This window comes from Mustela erminea, chromosome 9, assembly GCF_009829155.1.
Source record: "Mustela erminea isolate mMusErm1 chromosome 9, mMusErm1.Pri, whole genome shotgun sequence".
NCBI classification, from domain to species: domain Eukaryota; kingdom Metazoa; phylum Chordata; class Mammalia; order Carnivora; family Mustelidae; genus Mustela; species Mustela erminea.
In genome coordinates this window covers 42,839,572-42,865,056 of record NC_045622.1, presented here as the reverse complement: position 1 = coordinate 42,865,056, position 25,485 = coordinate 42,839,572, and the positions used below count along the sequence as shown (strand labels likewise).

Sequence of the window (25,485 nt, the reverse complement as noted above, 5' to 3'; positions counted from 1 at the left end):
GCTCGGGTCATGGTCTTGGAGTCTCGGGATCGAGACCCGCATCGGGCTCCCAGCTCCATGGGGAGTCTGCTTCTCCCTCTGACCTTCTCCTCACTCATGCTCTCTCACTGTCTCTCTCTCAAATAAATAAATAAAATATTAAAAAAAAAAAACAGCCGATTTTTTGAAAGAGATATCTTGGTTTGGACATTTGACTTCTCTCTTGATACATGGTAAACTGTTTACATATTTGAATTCCTACCTGAAGATCTGAGACCATGGTGCTCACCTCAGCGGCACATATACTGAAATTTAAATGATACACAGAAGATTAGCATGGCACCTGTGGAGGCATGACATGCAAAATTGTGAAGCCTTCGCTATTTTAAAGGTTATAGGTTCCTCTTGCTGAAAAAATAAAAAGAAAAGATCTGAGACCACAACTTGGTTATTTGTATATCCAGAGAAGTGTCTAGCTGAATGCTGGGAGTATAGTCATTGTTCAATAAATATTTGTTGAGGGAGTAAGGGAGTCAATAAATCAATAGATACTCATTTTGAAGACTGTGTAAATAACAATTTTCTGTGGTGGATTAGGGCAGTTCTAATCTTACCATGCATATTTTAGACACCACATTTCAGTGGAGGTTTAAGAAAGAAAAGCAGTGAATTAGAGACTCCATGGTAATGAAAATTAATGCCTGAATGACCTGATGTTTTAAGAACTATTAGCAGTTGAAGCTCAATCAAAAATGCAAATCCCCTGGGGTGCCTTGGTCACTCAGTTAAGAGACCAACTCTTGATTTCAGCTGGGGTCATGATCTTAGGGAGGTGAGATCGAACTCGGTGTTGGGCTCTGAGCTCAGCATGGCGCCTGCTTGTCCTTCTCCCTCCCTCTGCTTGCTCTCACTCTCTCTCTCTCAAATAAGTAAATAAATAAAATCTTTCTAAAAATGAGAATCTCTTCATTGGGAGATGTTCCTTAGAAGTACTGGCAGAGGAGTAGAGAAGCAGGGCAGAAAAGGAAAGCAGGAAGGTTGTGATAACGAGCAGGTCACCACTGTGTGAAACTTTGCCTCGGTCCCGGGGCAGGGTTCCAGGGGCTCTGAGAGTTCCTAGAGTAAGCTTCAGATTTATCCCACCTGAGGAGGGGAGGACTACTTACCTCTCTGTCAGCCTCAGATGAGACTACTCCTGGCAAGGCTAACTCTGTGGCACTGGGTCTGTCCAGCATGCATGGCAAATACAGCCCATGCTTCTGGAGAATGCTCAGGCAGAGCTGTAGCGGATTACCATCAGAAGCCGCGTGCTGAGGAGATGTGGGCATTTCCTTGCTATGCCTTGCATATCTCAGATTCACTTACACTGCATGTTAAGTTCAGTCTGCCCTTTCACTGATTTTTTTTTTTTTTTTAGGGAAATTATTTGTCATAGTTCCGAGAGAGACAGAAATAGAGAACTTATGGGGCACCTGGGTGGCTCAGTGTGTTAAGCCTCTGCCTTCGGCTCAGGTCATGATCCCAGGGTCCTGGGATCGAGCCCCACATCAGGCTCTCTGCTCTGCAGGGAGCCTGCTTCCTCCTCTCTCTCTGCCTGCCTCTCTGCCTACTTGTGATCTCTGTCAGATAAATAAAGAAAAAATCTTTAAAAAAAAAAAAAAAAAAGAAAGAAATAGAGAACTTATAACAAAGGCCTGGTAGGACAAGCTATAATCTCCACTGCTGTAGTTAATCCTGAGACAATATTCGGTATCCAGCCTTTTCCTCCTTTACCACGTCCATTCCCCTGACCTATCTGCTCCTAGGCTAGTGTCCCTGCGTGGTGCAAGAACTGATAGTTTTATTCCTGAGAGTGTGAGGCCCTGGTTACATGTCCTCATCAAGATGTTATCAGGTCACTTGCCCTGTCAGTTCTCACTAAGCAGGGAAGCATCAAGAGGCACCCCCAGGAGTCCCCTGATTTCCAGACACACCCCTCCCCATTCTGTTATTTGGCAGCAATTCTATCCTCTTGGTAATCAGGACAAATTACCCCTGCCTGTGTAGCAACCTAACCACCTTCTCCGACAACAGGCCTGTGGGCACGAGGAGCCAAAAGTCATCAGGCAGCAGCTGAAGCTGTAGATTCAGCCGAACCTTGACCGTGTCCCTTGGTGGGATTATCAAGACCTCTGACTCTGCAGAACGTGGGCTTGTAATGAGAGGAAGCTCACTTTCTTACTTTGGTTATTGAAAGTGAGAGTAGGAAGCTTCACTCCCACTTCGACCTTGGATGTTCTCCAGGACCCCGCCCTGAATATACCAGCGTCGGGTCAGAGGAGTACCACGTGGTGAGTCTTAGCCATGTCGCTGTCATTCCCAGTGAAACACAGGAACATACTTACAGTCTCAAACCTGCTACAGAGAAGAGCCACTGCTGACCTTCTCATCAATGCTGGTATCCCTCTGGTGGGGACACTTCTTACTGTCTTCATGAAGGGGGTGTCTTTGGGCTTTCCGGAAGAAGTAATGAACTGATAGTTTCTCTGACATCACAAAATAAATACATTATCATATGCCCGCCTCTCTGAGACCTTGGAATTCTCCTCTAATACTTTGCCAGGGTAGTTCTGGCATCTCCACATCATTCATTTTAGGCCAACATTGTTTCCAAGCTTCAAAGAGCTATTTCTAGTAGCACATTGGGATTGGCTCCAAGTTCACTTGCCAGAGTGTTAAAAATTAACTCATTAAAGAGTGCTCTCCTAGAAATAGATTATCCATCATCTGGTGCTACATTCTGTCCTCCCTGATTGCATCTCAAGACCAAATCGGGAACATTCTTCAGATTCCTACCAGTACTTACTTATTAGCCAGGCTCTGTGGTTCATTTGATTAATAATCCATCTCATCCCGCATTACAGAATTTTGCTACTTTTCTACTCTGCTCGAACTGAGACTTGATCTTAGTTATTTGTCTAGAAGCAATGAGGGCATATGGGAGCAGAACTTGAGAAGGAAAGCATCACCTTATAAAACATCCTCCTCAGGTTGGAGTGTTGATGTGGCAAGTAGCTGTTCTCCCCTAGGGAAGCGTAAGGACCTTTTTTTCTGGGCCACAGTTTCAGAAGACTCTTATGGGTCAAGACTCCTAAGACTATCTACCCAAATATCTCCTTTTATATTTCAGTGTCTATCTCCTGTCCTACAAGAATTCTGATTTTAGTGGAGGGGACTTGCAAGCTCTGTGATGTCAGTCTTCTTTAAAAGTCTGCTTCTCCTAGAATCAAATCTTGGGCCTGATTTTCAGTATATCCTCTCTATCGTGTAGCTGAAGGAAATGAAGATCATTTTGATTATTGTTTGGAGGTCTTAAAGCTTTTACACCAAATCCTGAGATGACTGTTGGCTGACTCAAGACTACCTCCTACAGAGTTTCTAGAAGTTAACCGACTCTACAATCTCATGTCTTTCAAACACAAGAGCAATAAACTTTCTTTCCTTCCATATTCTATCCCAATCCACTTGATGAGTTTTACTAGTTATGGTGTTACTGTTTACTAGGGATTAGCTCCACCTCATTGTTTACTAGCAATGAAGTCCTTGTTGCCACTCAGGTACTGAATGATTCAGTTCAAGAAGCTGGTGCTGAGAATCTGCTTCTTAGGCCATCTTTGTCTCAGCCAACTTAGGCTAGGTTTGGGCTCCCATAAGACCCTGATATAAGGACTTGAATGAGAGTAGCTTATTTGGGAAGTGAACCCAGTTAGGACCAGTAGAGGAAGTGAGGAAAAAGAAAAGGAAGCCCATGCAAGATGAGTCAGATAGAAGGTTTCCCCTGTGAGAACCAGGGGTGTAACCCCACTGGGGACTTTTGTGAGACTTCATCAAGCATGACTCAGAATGTTGTTCTTGAGGGACAAGGAACCTAGGCTACTCAACTTCCAATTCCTACTATCACTGGTTGAGAGCTGCTCCTGGCGACATTCACTCCTGGAATTTCTCACCTACCTGCCTCATGTGTCAAGTGCTTCAGAGGCCAGAGAATGCCCTCAGCAAATGAGTCACAAATACTTATAATAAGAATCTGAGTGGTTGGTGCTTATAGAAACAGTGAATGCCAAGATAATATCTGGACGGAACACTCAAAAACATCTGTTACAAAAGATAAAGTTCCTGTGAGAGTATTATGTCAGTGCTGCCTTTTTTTTGGAAAGAGAGAGAGAGCATGAATGAGGAGAAGCAGAGGGAAAGAGAGAATCCCAAGCAGACCCCATGCTCAGTGCGGAGCCCAATGTGGGGCTCCATCTTGTGATTCTGAGATCCAGATATGAGCTGAAATCAAGAGTCAGACACTAATCCCACTGAGCCACCCACATGGCCCTCAAAGATGCCATTCAATGCCATTAAAAAGTAGTAGCTAGGGCGCCTGGGTGGCTCAGTGGGTTAAAGTCTCTGCCTTCAGCTCGGGTCATGATCTCAGGGTCCTGGGATCAGTCCCGAGTCGGGCTCTCTGCTCAGCAGGGAGCCTGCTTCCTCCTCTCTCTCTGCCTGCCTCTCTGCCTACTTGTGATCTCTCTGTCAAATAAATAAATAAAATCTTAAAAAAAAAAAAAAAAAGTAGTAGCTACCCACAGCATATCAGCACCATAGCCCTTGTGTAAACCAAAATGGTACCACGCATATTTAAGTTGTTTCTTTGCATGTCAATGAGTGTGGTACCTTTCTTGATCAGCGAATATGAGAATATATTCCTCTGCTTAACCAAGAATGTACAGATACAATGATTGGCCTAGAAGCTGATATGAACAATAGACAGACTCATCTCAGTGTAACAGTGCCCAGAGAAGTTCTTTCAAGTGTATGTTTCTCATCCCCTTTCTGAAGCAAAAGTTTAGAAATGGGTCTTGAGAGCCACGGACACAGAGTCAAAGAAAAAAATCACAACACTAAGACACTTACAGCCTTTTCAGAAATAGGGAAACAGCATCTTTTAATGTTTTCTTTTCCACTTGTGAAAATATATATAATATATATTACATGAACAGAAGAGTCCCACAGCTTGAGTCAGAGAAAGCTAGCAGAAAGGCACATATGGAGACAGGTCTGTTCATATAGTTTTCAGTTAAACCGACATTTAGGGCAGGGCGAGTGACAATAAAAGCCAGAAAAGCACAGAAAACCTATGTCCATGACTCTGAAGGGCTACATCAGAGACGACTCTTCGGTCTGTTGAAAATGGAGGTCATCTCTGGAGAAAAAAAATGTTTCTACTTAATAGGCCTGTCAGCCCAGCAGAGAATGCATTGAAATCTGGACAAAGGCACCAGAGCAAAGTGAAACCAGTGCTCAACTTGACAGCTACTCTGCTCCTCTCCCCTTTCTCTTAAAGACCTGAGGCCTTGGCTGATTTCAAGAAACAAGTAACAGGGCCGATGCTGGCCCTACAGAATTGCAGTTGGATACAAGACAGAATTTTGTAACAGACTACATATTAACAAGCCTGTAAACACTGTGCTGATGCTGGCAGAAACATAAAAAAGAACATTGGCTATTTTTCTCTCTTTTAGGAAAGGTACCAGCATAGGTCTTTGGCTTGCCACGTGTGTATCCCCATCCTGACATTTACTCAAATTGGTAAGAATTGAGACATGAGATACTGGGATTATTTCCATCAGATGCCAGCAAAGAAGCCTACTAGGATTTGGCACAGCTGGAGCAGCTGACAATCTTAGGCGATGTGAGATGGGGCTTCACGATGTCAGGCTCGATGGACTCCATTAGGTCACATTCATTTGCAAGTATATGTTTCACCAGGCATCTGGAGGCTTCATCAATGTTGATATTCTCCTACAGATGGGAAAAAAACAAACAGCTTTTCTTATCAATATTCTAAAATAATGGCAGAGCAGGGATCTATAAGTGACAAAGGATAATATTTTTTTGGCAATTCCTTTAAGTACCTCTTTTATACCCTATCCATGTATCCTCTATCTAGTCCCCTCACTCTCATTCCTTCCAAGGCCTTACTTTTTAGTCCTTCACAAAAACAAACGAACTTGTTTTGTCCTTCAGGAGAAATCGTATTTAATGGGCTCACTTCCTTTTAGTAGGTTGAATTTAAGTTAGAGGGAGATTTTCTAATTTTATATACTCTTACACAGTAGCATAATTTTACGTGAGGCACATAAGTCTCCAGGCTGACTTAGGTTCATAACTGCCCTCTGCCACAGACTACTTTTGTGACCTTGATAGGAAATAAGAATAATAAGAAACCTCTTCTAGGGGTCAGCAGTGATTTCACAGGTACTTTCTGGCCGGCTGCCTTTAGATCAAATGGTAGGAGCGCACTGCTCGTCACATCTTTGGAGTGAGTCATGGACATGTGACTTTCAGCGGACAATGAACTGGGAGGAAAAATGACATGTCTCGCTTTCATATAGAAGTAATAAAAGACAATGCTTAATCACCATGCTCTTTTCTCCCTGCTTCTGCAATCACAGAAGCACCGAGATGGAAATTCTCTTGGCCTGGGTCTATGAATGAGGATCAAGAGAAGCCAAGTATTCCATGAGGATGTATGTAGCACAAGTCAAAGTTACGACCCTGTTGTTTTAGGCCACTGAAATTTAGGGCCATCACTGTAATATTCCCTAGACAATCCAGATGGATGTAACTCTTTAAAGGAAAATATGAAATCAGAATTTGAATATGCTGTTCAAGAATAAAATAAGCTTTGATTTGGGGAAAATATGGAGCAAACATTTAAATCTAAAATACATTGTTTATTGAGGGGCTGGGATAGCATTATCAGTTAAGAATCCAACTCTTGGTCTTGGCTCAGGTCATGATCTCAGGATGGTGAGATCAAACCCCATGTCGGGCTCTGTGCTCAGCATGGAGTCTGCTTGAGATTCTCTGTCCCTCTGCCCCTCCTGCTTGTGCTCTCTTTCAAATAAATAAATAAATAAATAATCCTTTAAAAAATAAAGTATATTGTTTATTCAGTTACTCTAGATTAATTTTTCCCCCTGCTAATCAGAAAACTGTGAAATACAGAATATTCACTACTGGCATACTAAACAAAAACACCTTCATCTCCAGTAAAGTCAAATTGCTGATCTCCAGTAAAGTCAAAGTCAGTAAAGAACGTCTCTGAGTGTTTCCTCATAGTCAATATAAAGAGATAAGGACTTTATAAAATTGTTTCACTACAAGACCTTGTCCAATCTGAAGTATAACTACTTATCTCTGAATTCTGTATGTATGTTGAGATCACTGCATGAAGCCATACTACATGGAAAATGTAAGAGGTAGTGATGGTTTTCGATTGGTATCTATGGCTAATGGCACTAGATGTAAACATTCATTAGCATGTTCCCCATCCTTCAAGTCCAGTCCTGAGTTCACCTGCTACAAAAGCTTAAGGTAATTTCTGGAGTTCCAGGAAATAGACTGATTATTTTCTCAGTTATTTTCTCTATTAATAGACTGATTAATTCTAGTTGCTTTTTTGGCTTGTTTGTTGTGTCCTGGTTGGTGGTGGTTTTTATACCAGACCAGAATTCATGTCTCTAAGCCCTCCATTCCTCATCTATGCAACACTCTTGATGACGATATGTACTTAATGAAAAACTGCCTCTCCTCACAGGGGACAGTGGTCATTGGAGCTTGTATAATGTATACATTCTGGGTACTTTATACACATAATCTTACTTGATCCCATTTAAAGCCCTGTAAGGTAAGAGTTTGTTTTTTCTTACTGATTCTTTTGTTATTGTTTGGCTGGGCCTGGGGATGGCCTTGCTACCTTTGGCTGAAATATGTGCCTCATTCCAAGGAAGCCAGTCCACAAAGATCAGCCTCCTTCTGCCCTGTTTACTACTGGGTGGGTTACTGGGCCTTCAAGTCATTGCCCACGCTTGGCAAGCCTCCTGCAACTCTTCCTCTTCCTGGTGTCATGCCTGGGGGGTCACACTTGAACTATCAGCTCTCAGGCAGTAATCTGATCTAGAAAGGGCCTGGCTCTTTGGGAGAGACCCAACTCAACAGCTGCTCTTGACCAATTTATGGTCTGCTTATGTAACCAACTAGAAGCCTGGCCCAGGTTCTCTACTGCCTCCAATTCTAGGAAGTGCAAATGGGCAGCCTCACTCAGCCTTCCAGGCCTTGGCCTCATGGGCCAGCTCATCTCACCGAAGAAGCCCTACATTTGAGTGGTTTTAAGATGCTTGCCCAACCATTAGTAAACCAACACTTGGGTTCCCATTTGCCTATTGCTTGTGTTAGGGAAGGAGACAATAAAATTTCACCTCAAATACCAAACACAGAATGTCAATATATCTGTTTACAGATAAGAAAACTTACTGTTTAGGTAGATTAATGAGACAGGGAAACCAAAGGATTCCATAAAAATCTGCTTTCTGCTCCTTTTCCTGCTTCTATTCTTGATAAGACCTGCACCCCACCCCACTTTACACATGCCTCAGGATGCTCTCATCTCCTGTTGGCTCACATTTGATTCCCATCCTATGCACAGCCAAAGACACTCTGAGCTAGTCCTGATGGACCTTCTCTGGTCCCTGGACCTGGCCTGCCAGCACCATTAAGGAACTTCCCAAGATCACAAAGTGCCTGGGTTGGGGCCAGAACTCACACCTACATCTTCCTAACATCAAAGCATGGCTCTTACCATGCCATACTCCTCTCCAAGATTGTTTTGAAGATCAAGTGCAATAACAAATAAAAGTTCTTACCATGGTGTTAGGCCCAGTAGGTGCTAAATAAATCTTAGTTTCTTGCTCTTTCATATATTAGAAGAAAAACACGTACATGTGGTAGGAAAAACACGTTTTAAGTATTAAAAGGCCCCCCTACACATACAATGTTAAGTTAAACTAGTCAGTAGTATTCTTTAAACCTCCACTCATTTTAGCATGCCAATTAAGTAGGGTGCTCTTTCCTCAGCGTGCACCTTGGCAAACTCTACTAATGAGGTGAGTGAAATGCGAGTGTGGACAAATGTATGAAAATTCATCAGCATTAGAGGAAGACAACAAAAACCTAAGCCCAATTAGTGGCAGCCTCGTAGGAATGTGTTAGTAAAAGAGAAGACGATGCTGCTAAAGTTGTTTGTGAAGTTTAACACACCTAGTAGAGGCTAACTGGTGTCAGGGCTAGGACATGAGGTCATGGGGGATAGGGTTGTTGACAAAGGAATCCATCAGAGCCACGGACTGTCAGTGCCTGCTTTCAGGTGCATATATACGAAAAACATAAACAACGGCAGCTCAAGACGGCTGAGTGACATTCATTTGCCCGTCCAATTGATATTATTCAGATTCCCACTAAGTAGTAGACATACCAAGAAAAAGGTGATAAAAGAAGTCCCATCCTTAACTGAGCTTAAACACTAGCAAGGTTCATGTAAACGGCGGCGGTATGCGGTGAGGTGGGAAAAGGCATCCTGCACTGGACCACTGTGGAGTCTTGAATGCTAAAGGGGTCAGGTAGAGTCACTGAGGGTTTTCTTCAGGTGAAGTGTCAACAGACACAGTATGATACGCATCCGTGACTACACAGAACTGGAGAGGCCCTTAGCACTCCGTTTGATCAATTAATCTATCAGTAAGTATTTAGAAAATACCTATGGGACGAACCATGGTGTTTTCGCCAAGGCATACCTAGTTTAGATTAGAAATTGAAAGAGGACTCTCTCTCTCTCTTAAATAAATAAATAAAATCTTTTTTAAAAAAATGGAGTGGAGAACTCCCTCCCAACCCTGGCTGCGACGGCTCCCGGATTTCAGACTTCCAGCCTCCAGAACAGTGAGAAAATTAATTTATGTTGTGTAAGCCTCCCAGGCTGTGCTGTTTTGCAGTGACAGTGTGCACTGGTGAACCCATCTTAGGTTAGCTTTGAAACACCTATTTGCCTGCAAAGATAATTAATAATTTTAAAGTTAAAAACTTAATTAATTAATTAGTTAATTAATTAATGGGGCGCCTGGTGGCTCAGTTGGTTAAGGGTCTGCCTTTGACTGAGGTCACGGTCTCAGGGTCCTGGGATCGAGGCCCACATCAGGTTCCTTGCTCAGCAGGGAGTCTGCTTCTCCCTCTGTCCCTGTCTGCCACTCCCCCTGCTTGTGCTCTCTGCTCGCTCTCTCTCTCTGTGTCAAATAAATAAAATCTGAGAGAAAGAAAGAAATTAATTGAAAGAGGAGCAATCAATCCACATGCATTCTACGAAAAGGCCTGGTATGTAGTGTTTTGAGCACAGGCAGGAAGCCAAACTTGACCTTGGAAGAATTACTTTAACCACTCTCCGTGCCTCAGTGTCCTCATCTGTCATCAAGAAATTAAGAAATCTACTTTACAGGTGATTGTAAGTTAATACACATTCATATTTAGAACACGTGAACTACTTAGACAAATACTCAGACAAGGGCACAGCATACAGATTCAAAAAATGTTATCACAATATTCTCATTGAATCATCAGAAGAACACAAGAGTGTGTGTATTCTATTTCTTCATTTTGCACTTGAGGAGACAGGGTGATTGGCTGACCTCAAGACACACACTAGTTAGTCATGGGGCCACAAGTGAGTCCTGGGAGAAGAGTCAATAAGAATACCTACCACAGTATTTACCATACGCTCACAAAAAGCAAGGTATAAAATGTTGAGAGCACATGCTTGGAGCCAGACCCTCATCTCAGCTCCTCCAAAATAATTCCCCAAATAAATAAGAACAATATGTCTGGAAAACATGTTTCCAGCATAAGAAAAAAAAAAGTAAGAGCCCTCGGTCAGGGCCTCCAGCAAAGCTGATTTGTACTGCTGGTCCTACTGTCTTTCTACACACCACTGAGGTCACAGTCAAGGGCTTAGAAGAATGGCAAGACAGAGCAAAGTTCCTCTCTCCTTCTGTCCGTGGCTAGCCTGGATAATCAAACCTGCCTGGCACAACTACAGGCTCAGACCCTTTGGGCGATTATATTGCAATGTAATTGCCTGAGCTACTTGGCATCCAAGCAGACACAGCCAAGTCCACGTTTTCTAGGTGCTGTGAAGACACACCGCTGCGGGCTTAATTGCAAAATACGACCTGGGGGGTTTTATTTGCATTTTTTCTAGACGCTAGTAAAGTCTCCAGGAGGAAATTTATATATTCCATGACTTTCAGGATATGTACACTTAGACTGAATCTGACTGACTTATTTACATACTGCAGTGTGACAAGATGTTCTATTGCACGGACTGTGTTAGGTGTATGTGTCCCCGTCTTTGTGTCTCTGTTCAGAACCTTTTCATTCATATCAGTAAGCATGCCTCAAAAAAAGGCTTAAAATTCCTAACAAGGCATTTTAGTGAAAACAAATGGTAGTAACTATTATTATTGGTGTTGAGTGTCTACTCCATGCTGGGCATATAGCGGGTGTTATGAAATATTAGTTATGAAATAATGCTCACATCCAATCCTCATAAAAAATCCATTAAAAAAACTAATTGCCATATTTTATTTTTTTTAAGATTTTATTTATTTATTTGATAGAGAGATAGAAAGCACAAGTAGGCAGAGAGGCCGGCAGAGGGAAAGGGAGAAGCAGACTCCCTGCCATGTAGGGACCCCGATGTGGGGCTTGATCCAAGGACCCTCGGATCATGACCTGAGCCAAAGGCAGCTGCTATTAAGCCATATCTTAAAGGTAAAGAAACTTTAACCTTCAACAAGGTTAGGTAACTTACCCAGAACACTATGTGATCTCAGTCAATCTGTCTTTCCAGCCAATATTGGTCGACCTCCACTTCCTATCCTGTTCCCATACATTACACTGCAATGTCTTCCAGAAATAAGACAGATGTTAAAATAATTTTATTTCTAAATCAGTAGTTCGCAATCCTGGCTGCATATTCAAATTATTTAAAGGGTTTAAAAAAAAAAAAAAAAAAAGATCTATTGCCAGGGCCCTCCTCCTGGGCATTGAAATAATTGGTCTGGGATGGGGCCCAGCATGGATATTTTTAAAAAGATTCTCCATTTCTTTAAAATGTGCGTCCACATTTGAGACACACTTGTACAATTAAAAATGTCTTTAATGACACTGCTTTTTATTTCAGTAGTGAACTTTCTGGAAGTACCATTTAATAAGTGATTTTAAGCTGCACTGATTGTAATCTTCCCGTAGAGGATAGCATATTAATCTAACTATCTGAGGTCTTGGGTACTTGTCAGTTTTTTAATTAGCTCTTCAGAACATCTGTCTGGTGGCAAATTATTTAATCTCTGACCCCCGGTGCCAGAGAGCAAAAATATTCTAGCGGAAACGCTTCACATCTGCCTAGTTGGGAACTGGCAAAGAATTCATCCTCCTCTAATCTTTCCAAATGCATCAACCTCAAACAAAACACCAAGTGTACCAGAGGCTCTGAGGTTAGGGCACTAAATTCCTCAGCTCTGTGAAGTCTTAATTAGAGCAGATGGCCCCCGGGATAACACCATCTCTGGAAGAAGTCTCACGCAGAACGGGGGTTTTCAAGTCCTTTCTCTAAGAGTCGGGCTTGTTTATTGAGCACATAAGTGCTAAACAGTTAGCGTGCTTTCATTTGCTTTAGTTCACATCTAGTATGGGGCGGGCCCAGCAGACACCCGCATCTTTGTCTGCTTTGCGCTTCTTTCCTCCCCCACCCCTAACGTCGCTCCCCGCATCCTTCCGGTAACTGCTTCTTCCCAATCCTGAGCTTCTACTGGGGCTCCTCTAACCTGAGCCCTCTCTCTCAGATGTTGCTCTCAGAAGTTGGCATTTCATTTAATTTTCACAAAAAAGCTGAGGCAGGAGGCATTGCCCTCCTTATACGGATGAGAGGGAGGAGCACAGAGGCTAAATGACACATGCAAGGTGTCGGGGTCAGGAAGGGGCAGAACCTGGCTTCCAGCTCCAACCCTCTGAGCTTCTGTCTTGACTTTTCCTTCCCCCTGCTGGCTTCTTAATGACCAACAGTTGGTTAGTGCCCAAGCAAAGGTCTGCCTGAATCCAAAGCCCAAGGTTTTACTCTGGAGAGTGCGCTTCGGATAAACCAGGTCCTCGTGATGTCCTGTTGTCTGAAAGTCCCTTTTAGTCTACCTAACAGGCGCTGCGAAGGACAGATTGAGCCATGCTGACATACACTTCAACGACAGGGCAGAGTCACAGGTCCGCATGTAGATACTGGTGAAAAAGAGCCAAGTTCACAGACAAAAGCCGTTCCAAAGACTGTGTCCCACTGACAAGCTCCCCCCCGCCCCCGCCCCACCCCAGGCTTGCCTCAGCCCTGTCCAGGCACTCGATGTCCAACTTCATTCCTTACCCTGTTTCTCCCCTCTCCTCTGTAGCCCCAGGGCCTCGTACCTTACAGCTCTCTTCCCTAATCTCTCCGTCATCCTTCTAGCAGCTCAGGAACGCTGCCCCAGCCGGGAAATACCTCCAGGTTTGCCACTTACCAGGGAAATCAGATATTGCTAATTCAACCTGCTTTCTTTGACACAACCAGAAATCTAGGCAACAGAGAAGGAAAGTGACTTGCCTGGCATCACACAGACTGCCTCTTAGCTCTTGCTGTTTGCATACTTAAGCTTGTTTCCAGAAGCCTTAACTCTTCCGAGCAGCCTTCTCTCAGCACCATGAAACGTATCGTCAGGGCTCCTTGGCACTTTCTACCCACCTGGCACTTACCAGAGCCTATCCTCCGTGTCCTTAAAAATGGATTTTACCTTATTACATTTGTGTTCCCGGCTCCCAGCACAGTGTCTGGTGCATAAGAGGTCCTTAAACAAAATTACCAAAGTAAGCTCACACCTGTGAAAACTTAGTGACCGTCATGTCATTCACCCTATGAACAAAGCTAACCCTCATGAAAAACTCAGGTGAGGAAACTGACAGACAGAGGGTTTAAAATTTTTCCCAGAGTCACACAGCCAGCAAGTCAAACTTTCTGCACCTGGTTCCCCAGCCAATGCTTGGACCCTTCTCCTCTGACCCCGGAAAGGTCAATGTTATTAAACGGCAAAGCCTGACTGGAGCCCAGAGGCCTTGCTCCTAACCCAGGGTACAACACTCCTCTCCATAAACATCTGCGGAGGAAATGACACACATCTCCGTGCTTAAGAGCCACTGCTTTCTTCCTGCATTTCAGAAACTGTGAACGAGCCGTTGCCATGTGGTACGTCTGGCCCACAGGTATTTATTTATTTATTTTTAACTGTAAATGTCCTTCAGTGACACAAGGACACACTCTCTAGTTTGCCACCTACCTTACTCATTTCCTTAACTTCCTGGCTTCTGGAGGAATGTGAGTTTCCCCATCCCGGTCTCTTCTCCCATAGTGGACTACCAATCCTAGGACCGGGCAGGCACAGTTCCCAAGATCTTTCATAGAGTTTACCATTCCTGGACACATGAGCAAATGCAATGTGCAATGTATGACTTACTACTAAATGGCTATAAGAATCAAAACCTTGGGCGCCTGGGTGGCTCAGTGGTTTAAAGCCTCTGCCTTCAGCTCAGATCATGATCTCAGGGTCCTGGGATCGAGGCCCGCATCGGGCTCTCTGCTCAGTAGGGAGCCTGCTTCCCTCTCTCTCTCTATCTGCCTCTCTGTCTACTTGTGATTTCTGTCAAATAAATAAATAAAAATTAAATTAAATTAAAATAAAGAATCAAAACATTCCTAGATTTTGCCTCAATCAACATTTGGCTTTAATACAGTGTTTTGTTTTGTTTTTTAATTTCCCTCACTGTGAGTCCCATACTGAAACAGTGATAGAGTACCCAATAATCAGTCTTGAAAAGAAAACAAAGAATAAACATAAGCCTAAAAACTATCATTTAGCCAGACTTTATAAACCCCATTAATAAAGACACAGCAACTTTAGTTACAATACTTGCCCGTACATCAGTTGAGAGGATAAATGGCCCACCAGACACAAAATATTAATATTATGCTAAAAGTTATGTATGTAGCACAGTGATGACGGAACACTTAGTCAGGTACGATGCTATGTAAGCTTCATGAATGACCTAATTTCACTCTGAGTGCACGCTGGGAGGTGGATTTATTATTAATCTATTCCACAGACTAGAAGCCTGGGACACATAAAGGATAAGCTGGGTGTCCAAAGGATTTGCTGGACTTACTCAATTCAAGTTCAAGTCTCATTTATCGAGTGCTAGCTGTGAGCAGAAATTATCTATTTAATAATTCGCTTTTGTGATAATTAGATGCTTTCATTCTGACACCTCCATGTACCAAGTCTGAGGCTTGAGACTGGAACATCGTCATCCCAGAAAGCAGCAGGATATAATGGAAAAAGCAAGATTTGGAGTCAAGCTTTAAACCTGATATTGTCCCTGTCTGTGCAGCCAAGGGCAGATCCAAATCCTGAGCCTCCCCTGCCTAATCTGTAAACTGAGGCTAAAGATAACCACACATCATAGGGCTCTTGTTAGAATTTAAGAGTTAAATGCTACACACAGAAGAAGCACTTAGACATTACGTATACATCCTCAGATACACACGAGCCTCCCTACAATGTCTGCTTCTTTCATCTTCTCCCTTCAGGTCATTCTTCTGTGATCACCTTTCACAAGAAGTTGCCTCTGACTCCCCCAGGCTGGGGACAAGCACCCCTCTACTCCAGCACCTGCCACGGATCAGTATGTAATAGCTCGTCAGTCTGTAACCTCCACTGGGCTGAGGCTTCTGTGGGCTTCCTGGTTGCCCAGTGGTGAGCCCAGTGCCCGCAGACAGTAGGCACCTGGACCATACCAGGTAAACATCTTTGGGTAGATATCTTTGGAAGATATTGGTAAAGATAATGGGTAAATGTGTTAATTCTAACACACGAATGCATAAACAAATTAACAAGGGCCCTGCAAAGAGTAACAAGACCGGTTTCAACCTGAAAACAATTTTAGGTGTGGGCGATTTCTGCAGGGAGTGAAGAGGAAAATGTGTTTACCACAGAATTTATCTCTCAAGTCAAACTGCCTGTTCTTACCTTGTTTTCCAGGGATAATTTGACACCATTCTTTTTGGGTGAAATGGAAGGAAGACTGACTGAACCATTTTATAAAAATCGGGCTGAACTTCTAAAGGCTTTGCAGTTGAGCAGACCTACATTGGATGCTGATTCTGCTCCTTGAAAAATAAGTCTTTATATCCCAATGTTTCAAAACCTATTCCAGGTGATTTCCACGAGTTAGTCACTAGATGATTAACTTGGGCAAAATAGTCACTTTTCTTGGGTGTCACCTATAATATAAAGATAATAGAACCCACCCAACAGAATTAAGAAGATTAGATATAATTATATATGGGGCAAAAGTAGAAATGGGGTAGTATCATACATATTTATGACTATATGTTATATATTAATATTTTAGTATCATCTTTTCTTAACAACTTTTGTGAAACTGAATGAATGGTCAATTCAAACTTCACAATTACTTTCCAGGTCTGTCCTTTATCTTTTTTTAATATACTGCCCTTTTGTCTAGCCCTCAACTATCTAGCAGAGAATCTGAAACCTTTTGCTTTTCCAGATAGCATAAATGAAGCTCTTTCCACCACCATTGTTAGAATAGCATTAGCTTGGGTGAAAATATATAGCGATAAAAACTATGTGTAAAAGGTGATCTGTTGTTAATACTAAACAAATTCTTCTTTTAGCACCTTTTTTTTATGTTTCAATGTCATGCTATTAGCAAACTATCAGAGTTCTGGCCTCAAACCTAGGACCCAAGTCTACACTTCCCTACCACATCTCTGATGTCTGACTCCTAAATTCCACACTCAGCTAACAAGTCATTCTTAGACTGGGCAACCTCCCTGCAGTAGCACTCAGCATGTGCTAAATAATTTTCTTTTTTCTGATGTGGAATAACCCTGCCCTTTTCTTCATTCTATAAACTTATAGTAGCAAAGAAGGAGGAAATACATCACAGCTCCTATCATGTAATACTGAAGCATCATATAACCGAATGAAATCATTTATTATTCCACAAATAATCATCGATCCCTTTTCATGGACAAGGTACTTTCATCAGAGTCTCTACCATCTTTGCGTTAACACACTATGGCTCCAGTCATTATGTGATTATGTTATTAGCCCAGGCCTCTCCTGCCTCTGCTTAGAAACAATGATAGTGAAGTGCTCCATCTCACGGTCACTGTGACCTATGTAGCCAGGCCCTACAGAGTCTCTTCTATGATCTCATGCCTCCATTTTCTTCCCATGGCAATTGTCTTCCATGTTCCTTCCAGACTGTCTCCCGACTACTCTAACTCAAGAGTATGACAGATCTCACCCTGATTCCCAGCTAAAAACTTTGCTGGCTCACATTGCCTAATCAGAATCAGTCCAAAGCACTAAACTGATGGCCAACCAACAGGGCTCCAACTTAAGTCTCCTGGCTCATGCCTACCGACGCCCCTTACATTAGCTGGGTTTCAACTGAACTGTGCCAAAGTCCATTCCCTCAATATGCTTTGCTTGGCTTGTTCTTACTCCTTCTCTATCTGTAGGCCCTCTGCCTACAGAGTGAACATATCTCATTTGGAAGCAGTTAGCTACTGACATCTAACTGATTCACAAGAGCTTCATTTTACTCTGCTTTGAACATTCACGTGAAATTTGGATACAATTCCCAGTTTCAGAATCTTCTCAGTATCTTGAATTTTGATTTTTTGTGTATTTACTTACTTAAGAGTAAAGATGCAGTAAGAGGACTCAGAACTAACCTAGTTGCTAGCTACATAACCTCAGGGAAGTCACCAAAAGTCACCATGCATGCAATTGTGCATGACTGGTGCCTCCATTTCTACACCTATAATTGTGGTAAAAAATAATGTCATTTTCACAAGGTTGTTGAGGATGTTAATAAAACCTGGTGAGCTATGTGAAAGAACTCAGCAATTGTGTCAGTGTATAAAAGCCCTGCAAATAAAAAAAAAACAAACACTTGAGGAATAGCACAACATTGCTTAAAGATTAAGTTAGATATGATAATGTTTGAAAGGACAGACATAACATACTTCTTTATCAGAGTAAGGTATGTCAACGTGGGTTCTGTAGTTTCATAACATGGTACAGGGGAAAAAAGGCATCTTATGGTTAAGTAAGTTTAAGAAAAGTTAAGTTAAAAATGATTCAAAGATGTTTCGTGAACCCTGGTTTCCTCAGAGTCCTAGTAGCTCACAGAACGTGGTGTGGGATTCAACTTCTTGCATTAAATGGAGAACAGTTTTGGCATCTTGAGTGGGAGGACGTGAGGGGAACAAAAGCAACACAGCAGACGGGGGAACAGAGGGTAAAGGTCCACAACCATAATGTGAATCTAGGAGAGGCGGATTCACATGGGGATGGGAAGGTTGGAAAGAAGCAAGCAGTTCCCCTTTCCTCTTCCATCTCCGAGTAGAGAGCAAGTGTGCATTATTGCATCAACGCATCTGATCACAGAACTCTCATCTCGTGCTCTTACAAAGCTGGTGTTGCCCTACGCACAATCTGGCATTACTGATGGGGAGTAGTGGCAGCATATCTAGAAGCAGTTGTGGATGGCCAAGGGGTGGAGTGGATAGAGACATCTCTGTAACGGACTCTCTGTTCTACTTGTGGTTTTCTACCTTTACCTAGGTGACGCAAGGTGTTTTTACCTTTTCTTGTTTTCCTGAGCCTAGCCCCAAATGAAGTTTGTGTATTTTTTTTAAAATGTGACTAAGAGAGTTGAGAGAGATAAGGCTAATAATAAAGAAAGAGATCTTGGGCCTGGTTGGTGATGATAAGTTCCTGACATTATCCCCTCTGGGAGCTTTCCCTGGCAGATGTTGGGTGGGGCTCTTTGGTGTTTCCATTGCAACCTCCGTGGTTGCTTTAATCATGCATGGTTGCAATGACTTTCAGCCCATTACTACATATTAAACTTCTTGAGAGCAGAAAATGGCCCTTTTTTGCACTCGGAGTGTAACCAGCAGCTTATATAGGGCCTGTTGGCACATAGATGCTCATCAAGTAATTTATGAATGAACTGAGCTATGAAAGGGAAAGAGAAATGGACCAATACCAATTAAAATCACAAGAAAATATTGTGATCTCTTTTCTGTTGTTGTCTATTACACTGAACTTCCTTTAAACGCAGGACAACTTTAGACAGATAATTAAGGGAGCTGGGTCCTAGCCCTGACATCATGACAAACTAGCTGGGTCACTCTGAACAGGTCACGTCTTCTCTTTGGCATCAGTCTGATCAGCTGTGAAAGGAGAGAATTTATATTCTGCCTTCCTTTCAAACAGGAATGAAGGTGACTCGAGACTATCTCAACCCTTGACTAATGCAGTTAAACTGGTGGAAGTTCTAAGAATAATGTTTCCTTAAATGGGAACTATTTCTCAAATTGAGAGTTTAAGAACAAGACACTTACTTAAGCAATCACTTACTAGAGCAAGTGCACTCTATCAACATGATTAGCCATACATTTTTGGTTGCAAAAAATCAGAAACCCATCGAAGGGTAGCTCCCAGGAGCGACAGAACTGCTGAAAGATCCAGACAGGGCTTTCAAACACCACCAGCTCGGCTTCATTATTCTCTATCTGCCCAGCAGCTTTTTGCGTAGAAGGTGGGAGAGAGCTTCCAGCAGTTTCTGGGCTTACATCCTCACAGCTTTGCCCCCCAAAAGGAAAAGGCCTCTTAACCCCAAACTTAGCTATAGGAGTACTGGGGAAAAACCCGAATGAGCCTGGCCACCTGTTCAGACTCAATATTTCGAGACTAAAACAATTCTGAGGCCAGAAGAGAATGGCCCAGGACCAGCCCCACTCAGGTCATGTGGACAAGATTAGCCAATTATGATGGCTTGAAGACAGACAGTATGCGGGAAATGGTAACTTCCATTTGGATAACCCGTGGGGGGACCTGAAAGGGAACATTTGGGAGCAGAAGCCCAAAACTGGTCACGGAGGAATCAAGGCAAAATCAGGAAACTCTCTGTTGTATTTACTTTACAGCTTTTTGGACATTTATAATCTCCTACACTAATGTGTGTTTGTATTATAGACAGACATAAGTAAGGTATGATTTTAAAAGAAAAAAAAATATTTTTTCCATAGAGTTGCACATTATTAAACAGATACAGCTCTAGTGGCATCTGATAACTTTCACATATGCAGAATAAGTGGACGACTGAAGCTCTTACATTGGCCATGCACAAAGAAGTAAGTAGAGTTGAAACATACATGATCTGAAAAGAAGTACCTCTTCAGAAAGGTAGGCAGTAGTTGCTTAATAATTTTTTTGAAAAGGAATAAAAGAGGCTCTTGGAACTTAAGACTTAAACTTAGTCCTTATTTTCTGGTTATTTTTATAGATTTCCATGGAATGAAGCCAATTCAAAAGGACGAGAACTTTGCCAGGTAAAGCAGATTTCTGTTTCGAATGCAAACTTTCAAAATCTTAACTGTGTTCCTGAGAACCATTTAAGATGTACTACATGCTTTCTTCCATTACATGATTCAGAAGACAACTTAGCTTTTCTTATGGACCCTGGGTTCCTTTTACTTTTTCTCTCTTCCTTCTTTTGCTGGTGTTGTGTACATGTAGCTTTAGGTCTACAGCTATAAGATATAAGCCAATTCTGTGTGTTGACAACTTAAGAGTAAATACAGCCTAAAATGGAGAGAACAGAGTACTTTTTAATAGACCCCTATTTCTGACTAATAGAGACATTAAAATGTTAACAGTGAAATCAGTTGGTGGTTTGATTACAGATAATTTTATCCATCTATTTTATAATTCTGGTTACTTTATAAGTTATTTATAACGTGTACATACCATGTTAGCATTCACATTCAGAGGAGTGATTAATCTTGAATCATGAATAGTGTAGGTCCTAATATCTTTATTTTACTTTCAAAACCCAGAAAACAGGAAGGAAACAGTACATCTATAAATATTTCATGAACTGGAAAATAAAATTATGGAGTGTGAATGGAAACTTGTGTAGGTTTTACTCTGAGATGTAAAGCAATCCATAAGATTGAGTCTAGAGAAAATTAAGGATGAAAAGCTCAGATACAGAAATTCTAACTCTACAGTCATGAGTAACCCAGTGAAGAAAAAAGAGGAAGGAGATCAAAAAGAAACCAGTTTGACTACAGGAACATCTCAGTTAAGATTAGGTTTAAAAGTAACATGTACAACAGGTAGGCGAAGGGAAGTAAACTCAGAACAGATTCGAGGGGGCCTGAGCTCATCCAGATAGGGTCAGGATGCACAAACCAAGTCTAAGGACATGCCTGGAGAAAAAGAGAAGAGTAAAAGAAAACAGCGCTGGGGTTTAACCAGAGCCAAAGAATTGATCACAAAGGGAAAGAAAGCCTGATGCTGAAATAATGCGACGTGAGGTTAACAGATGACACAGAGAAGGCCAGGCTAACATAACAAACCCACTTCCCTCTCTTCTAATAATAATGATTTCAGATTGAGCAATCAGGACCCAGCCTTTCAAATGTTTTGTTTAGTAAATGCCTCTCATCACGTCCTGTGAACAGGGGGCTGTGGACTGGTTCCAAAGGAAAATGAGTAGATAGTGCCATAGAGCTCAAACCCCTGTTGGGAGCTAACCGCATTTTTATCAGAAGTTGGGATGAAGTCGTAAAAGGCATTATGAGCAAATTTTTGTTAGCCCCACAAGTAAGAGACAGAAGTGATGTGATGAAGGGTGGATTTTAGAAGGTTCTCAGAGAGATATAAACACCTGCCAAGTATAAATTAGCTCATTATTTTTGAAAATCTATATGAATGTATGTAATCAGAACTGTACAAACATCTATTCCCTTTGATCTAATAATCTTTTAAGAATAAGACCCCATTTTAAAAATCTTAAATACGTAAAATAATTGATGTATAAAGATATTCAAAATGACATTATTTATAATAGTGACAAATGAAAACAGTCAAAATGCAGAATAATAAGAGGAGGGTCAAATAGAGGGGATGCTTTGGCGCATCCTTATGGTGCGATATAATTCAGCTACTAAAAATGACATCTACAGAGAGTTCGCCATGGAAAATGTTCATGATGAATTTTAAAGTTGTATATGATATGACGTAATTAGGAAATACGATGCTAACAGTGATCAATCCTGAGTGGGAGCTTCTGTGTGATTTTGTTTTTCATTATCAAGTCCCATTTTTCTAAACTAGGTAAGATTTACTTTATCCACATTGGCATTTCCACTCATGCCCTGATTATCTACACATTATACGGTATCTCCTCTTCTTTTCTAACAGAAACCTGATTAGTCATAGGTAGCAAAAACTGTATTTCCCTGGCTTCTCTGTGCTAAGGGTAGTTATGATTAATAAAATATAAGCAGAAATCTATTTGGTAAACTTCGGGTAAAACTATTGTTTCCTAAACTTTAAAAAAGAGGAGGTGGGGTGGGAAAACTCCATTGTTTACAGGTCTTTGCCCTTACCCTATCCAGAATACTTGCTCCTGTCTAGAAACCAGTATAACAGGCATAAGTGTAAGCTGCCCCAACATTTCCACCTCCCAGGGTCCATGACCACTGAGTAGAGAAAGGACCTACGAATCTGATAGATACTCATTCCTCTAATTAGATTACCTTACATAAGACTCCATTATATGGGGTGCCTGGGTGCCTGGATGGCTCAGTGGGTTAAACCTCTGCCTTTGGCTCAGGTCATGATCTCAGGGTCCTGGGATCAAGCCCCGCAGCAGGCTCTCTGCTCAGTAGGGAGCCTTCTTCCCCCGCACTCTCTCTGCCTGCCTCTCTGCCTACTTGTGATCTCTGCCTGTCAAATAAATAAATAAAATCTTTAAAAAAAAAAAAAAAGACTCCATCGTAGATGACTGGGGAGAGATTCTCCCTCTGACCTTGAAGAGGTAAATTGCCATCTTGTGAAAGGCCATGTGGCTAGAAACTGACGTCAGCCTCTAGTACCTGAGAGCAACCCGCAATCAACAGCCATCTGTCATTGTTTTTAGGGTCTTTTCCAAACGTGTATGGATATAACCTTAACTGAATTTGACATTTTACTTTTAGCAAAAGTAATAGATTAAAATGAAACTGAAATCATAGATTAAAATCTCAGAAGAGAATTTAATAGATAGTAGTATAAAATCCAACACTTGGGCCTAAATGATCAGCAGCTTAAATCAGTAGTCTAAGATCTTATTTGACAACTTACCAATTGCAAAAATAAGGAGGCTTTTCAATGACCATGAGTGTAGCATATGTCAACAATTTGCTGTGGCTGTTAAAATAAATTAAAGCAGCATAATACTACAAAAAATTAAAAATGTGATCAAGGTAAGGTAGGTTAAAGCCTCATTATACCATGCTCTGTCTAGTCTGTCTGGTATATATTATCAACAGCCCTGGCCACTACACTAAAAAAGGCAGATGGGCCGATTACAGAGCACCCAGATAGGGAATCAGAATGACGAGGGTTCTCAAAGCCACTTCACAAGAACAACGAGCAGGAGTTCTTAACAAAGAATTTCACAAAAGAGTGAAGAATCAGAGGATTTGTGAAAGTCATTAAGAAACTCAATATTAGAAACTTCCAAAATGCAAGTACTCTTCAAATGTTAAATGTCATCATTTTGAACATTGTTGGCAAATAAAAGCTGATTTGCAGTCTACATGATGAACTTAATTTACAAAGTTTGTAAATGAAACTTAAGTTTGCATTACTGCTCTTAGAGGTGGATTTGAGTATCTCCCACCTCTGTAAAACCAAGTGAAAGCCATGCTCCAATCATCTCCTGGAGACTGGTCTCCGTGAGACCACCCAGGGACTGGAAAGAAAGTGCACTGTTGATAGCATTGAGGGAGAAAACGATTTTATCACTTTCTTACTTTGCCTTTTAGACCCCTCAACTAGCAGAAAGGCAGCAAGTAAACCCAAATTGATGCCTTTAACAGAGAGCCTATGCTGGGTCATCTTTTCTTGTCCATCTTTTTCCCACTTTACTACTGAGAATAGCACAGGAAAAGAAGATGAAATTTCAGGCTACTTACATGTAATCTTATTAGGGTCCTACACTGAGAAGAGTTCACTAAGTTCCAATCTTAGCTTTTCCGGAAAATACCTGGGCCATCTACTACTTCCGCTCTCCCTGGTCTCTTTGTCCCATCCAAATGTGGGAGTGCCCAGAGATCAGTACTTGGTCCTTTGACCTGCCACCTGGACTTTCCTCCTCAACTCCAGAATGATGAACAACCATTTGCTGGACATCTGCTCTTAGGTGTCTTCTAGATGTTAACATACACAAAACTAAGTCTAGCTATCTCCTCACAGACCCCTCCACACCTCAGGATTCCTACCTCAGAAAACGGCAACTCTCTTCTAGCGGCTCAGGCGAAACACCACAGAGCCCTGCCCAAATCTTCTCTTTCTTACAGAATCTTCCCTCAGATGGTCAGGAAATCCTATCTGCTACCTGTTCAAATCTACGTGTAGAGTTTGACTACTTCCCACAATTTCTCTTTTGTAGGTGCTGCAGTCGAGTCCCAGCTAATGTCCTGCTTCCAGTTTTTCCCACTACAACCCAGGCTCAACATGACCACCCAAATGATTGCTTAAACCAAATCATATCACATCCCATCTCACTGGAAGCAAAACCCAAAGTAGTTATAATGCTCCAAACACTCAGCATGACCCCTGTCACCTCTCTGACAAAAAACAAACAAACAAAATAACACCTCTGAGTAGAGTGAAACCTTCCCTCATCACCTGCCTGAAAGGGTTCCCCTTCCTTTGAACTCTTTCCTGTATCCTGTGCAAATGCACCACACTAGCTCTACACACCTACCTTGCTTGAATTTTCTTCTCAGCATTTAGTTCCACAGACAAATGATAGGTTGCACGTACTCATCTTTTTATTACCTATCTCCACCATGACAATGCAAGCCCCAAGAAGGCAAGGATTTTATTTGTCGTGTCCCCTGGTATAACTCTGCCGCCTAGAACGGTGTCTGTCACATAGAGGAGAGGTACTCAGGGACTATTTGAAGAATGAATGAATGAAACTATAAAATAAGTAGTTAGACCACAAGATCATTCCCAAGTCCTCTCTAGATCTATTTTCCTGTGTTTCTGCTCAATGGTAGAGGAAGACATAATGACATGATAATCTGGGGGTTAAGTGTGGGCTTCTCTTACTGTGGTAACAGTAGACCTCTTTAGACCTTGATGATTTGGCATTATTGTTCACATCTATCCTTTACAAGGACTAAACTTATAACCAGATGAACCAGAGTGATAATTCTCTTTCCAAAGAACTCTTCCTCTTCAAAGGGACTTACCCAGGAAAAATGGTCATAATCAGCTTTTTGAGGTATTGTTAAAAAATGGGACTTACACACAGTGTTTCAGAAACATACTGTATGCATAATGCTAGGCACCCCATTGCTGACACCCCCTCTTTTACCTTGGGAACCCTGGGGAACATGAAAAC

The 25,485-nt window shown here is 41.9% G+C and overlaps 1 protein-coding gene, 1 long non-coding RNA gene and 1 other non-coding gene across 3 annotated transcripts in view; 1 reads left to right on the top strand and 2 right to left on the bottom strand.

The window, feature by feature from the left end:
• Nucleotides 1-260: 260 nt before the first annotated feature.
• Nucleotides 261-367, top strand: LOC116600421. Its single transcript, XR_004289634.1, has one exon. It is a non-coding gene; the product is annotated as a U6 spliceosomal RNA (small nuclear RNA).
• A 4,554-nt stretch (nucleotides 368-4,921) lies between these two features.
• RAB38 (RAB38, member RAS oncogene family) overlaps nucleotides 4,922-25,485 on the bottom strand; it is a 57,309-nt gene continuing 36,745 nt past the window's right edge. The window contains exon 3 of the mRNA XM_032358779.1: nucleotides 4,922-5,808. Within this exon, the coding sequence (XP_032214670.1) occupies nucleotides 5,656-5,808 (153 nt within the window). The 3' untranslated portion in view covers nucleotides 4,922-5,655. The remainder of the gene's footprint in view (nucleotides 5,809-25,485) is intronic.
• Nucleotides 6,943-13,679, bottom strand: LOC116599094. Its single transcript, XR_004289239.1, has 3 exons — nucleotides 13,668-13,679; nucleotides 10,667-10,672; nucleotides 6,943-7,424 (listed from the first exon to the last, which is right to left on the bottom strand). It is a non-coding gene; the product is annotated as an uncharacterized LOC116599094 (long non-coding RNA).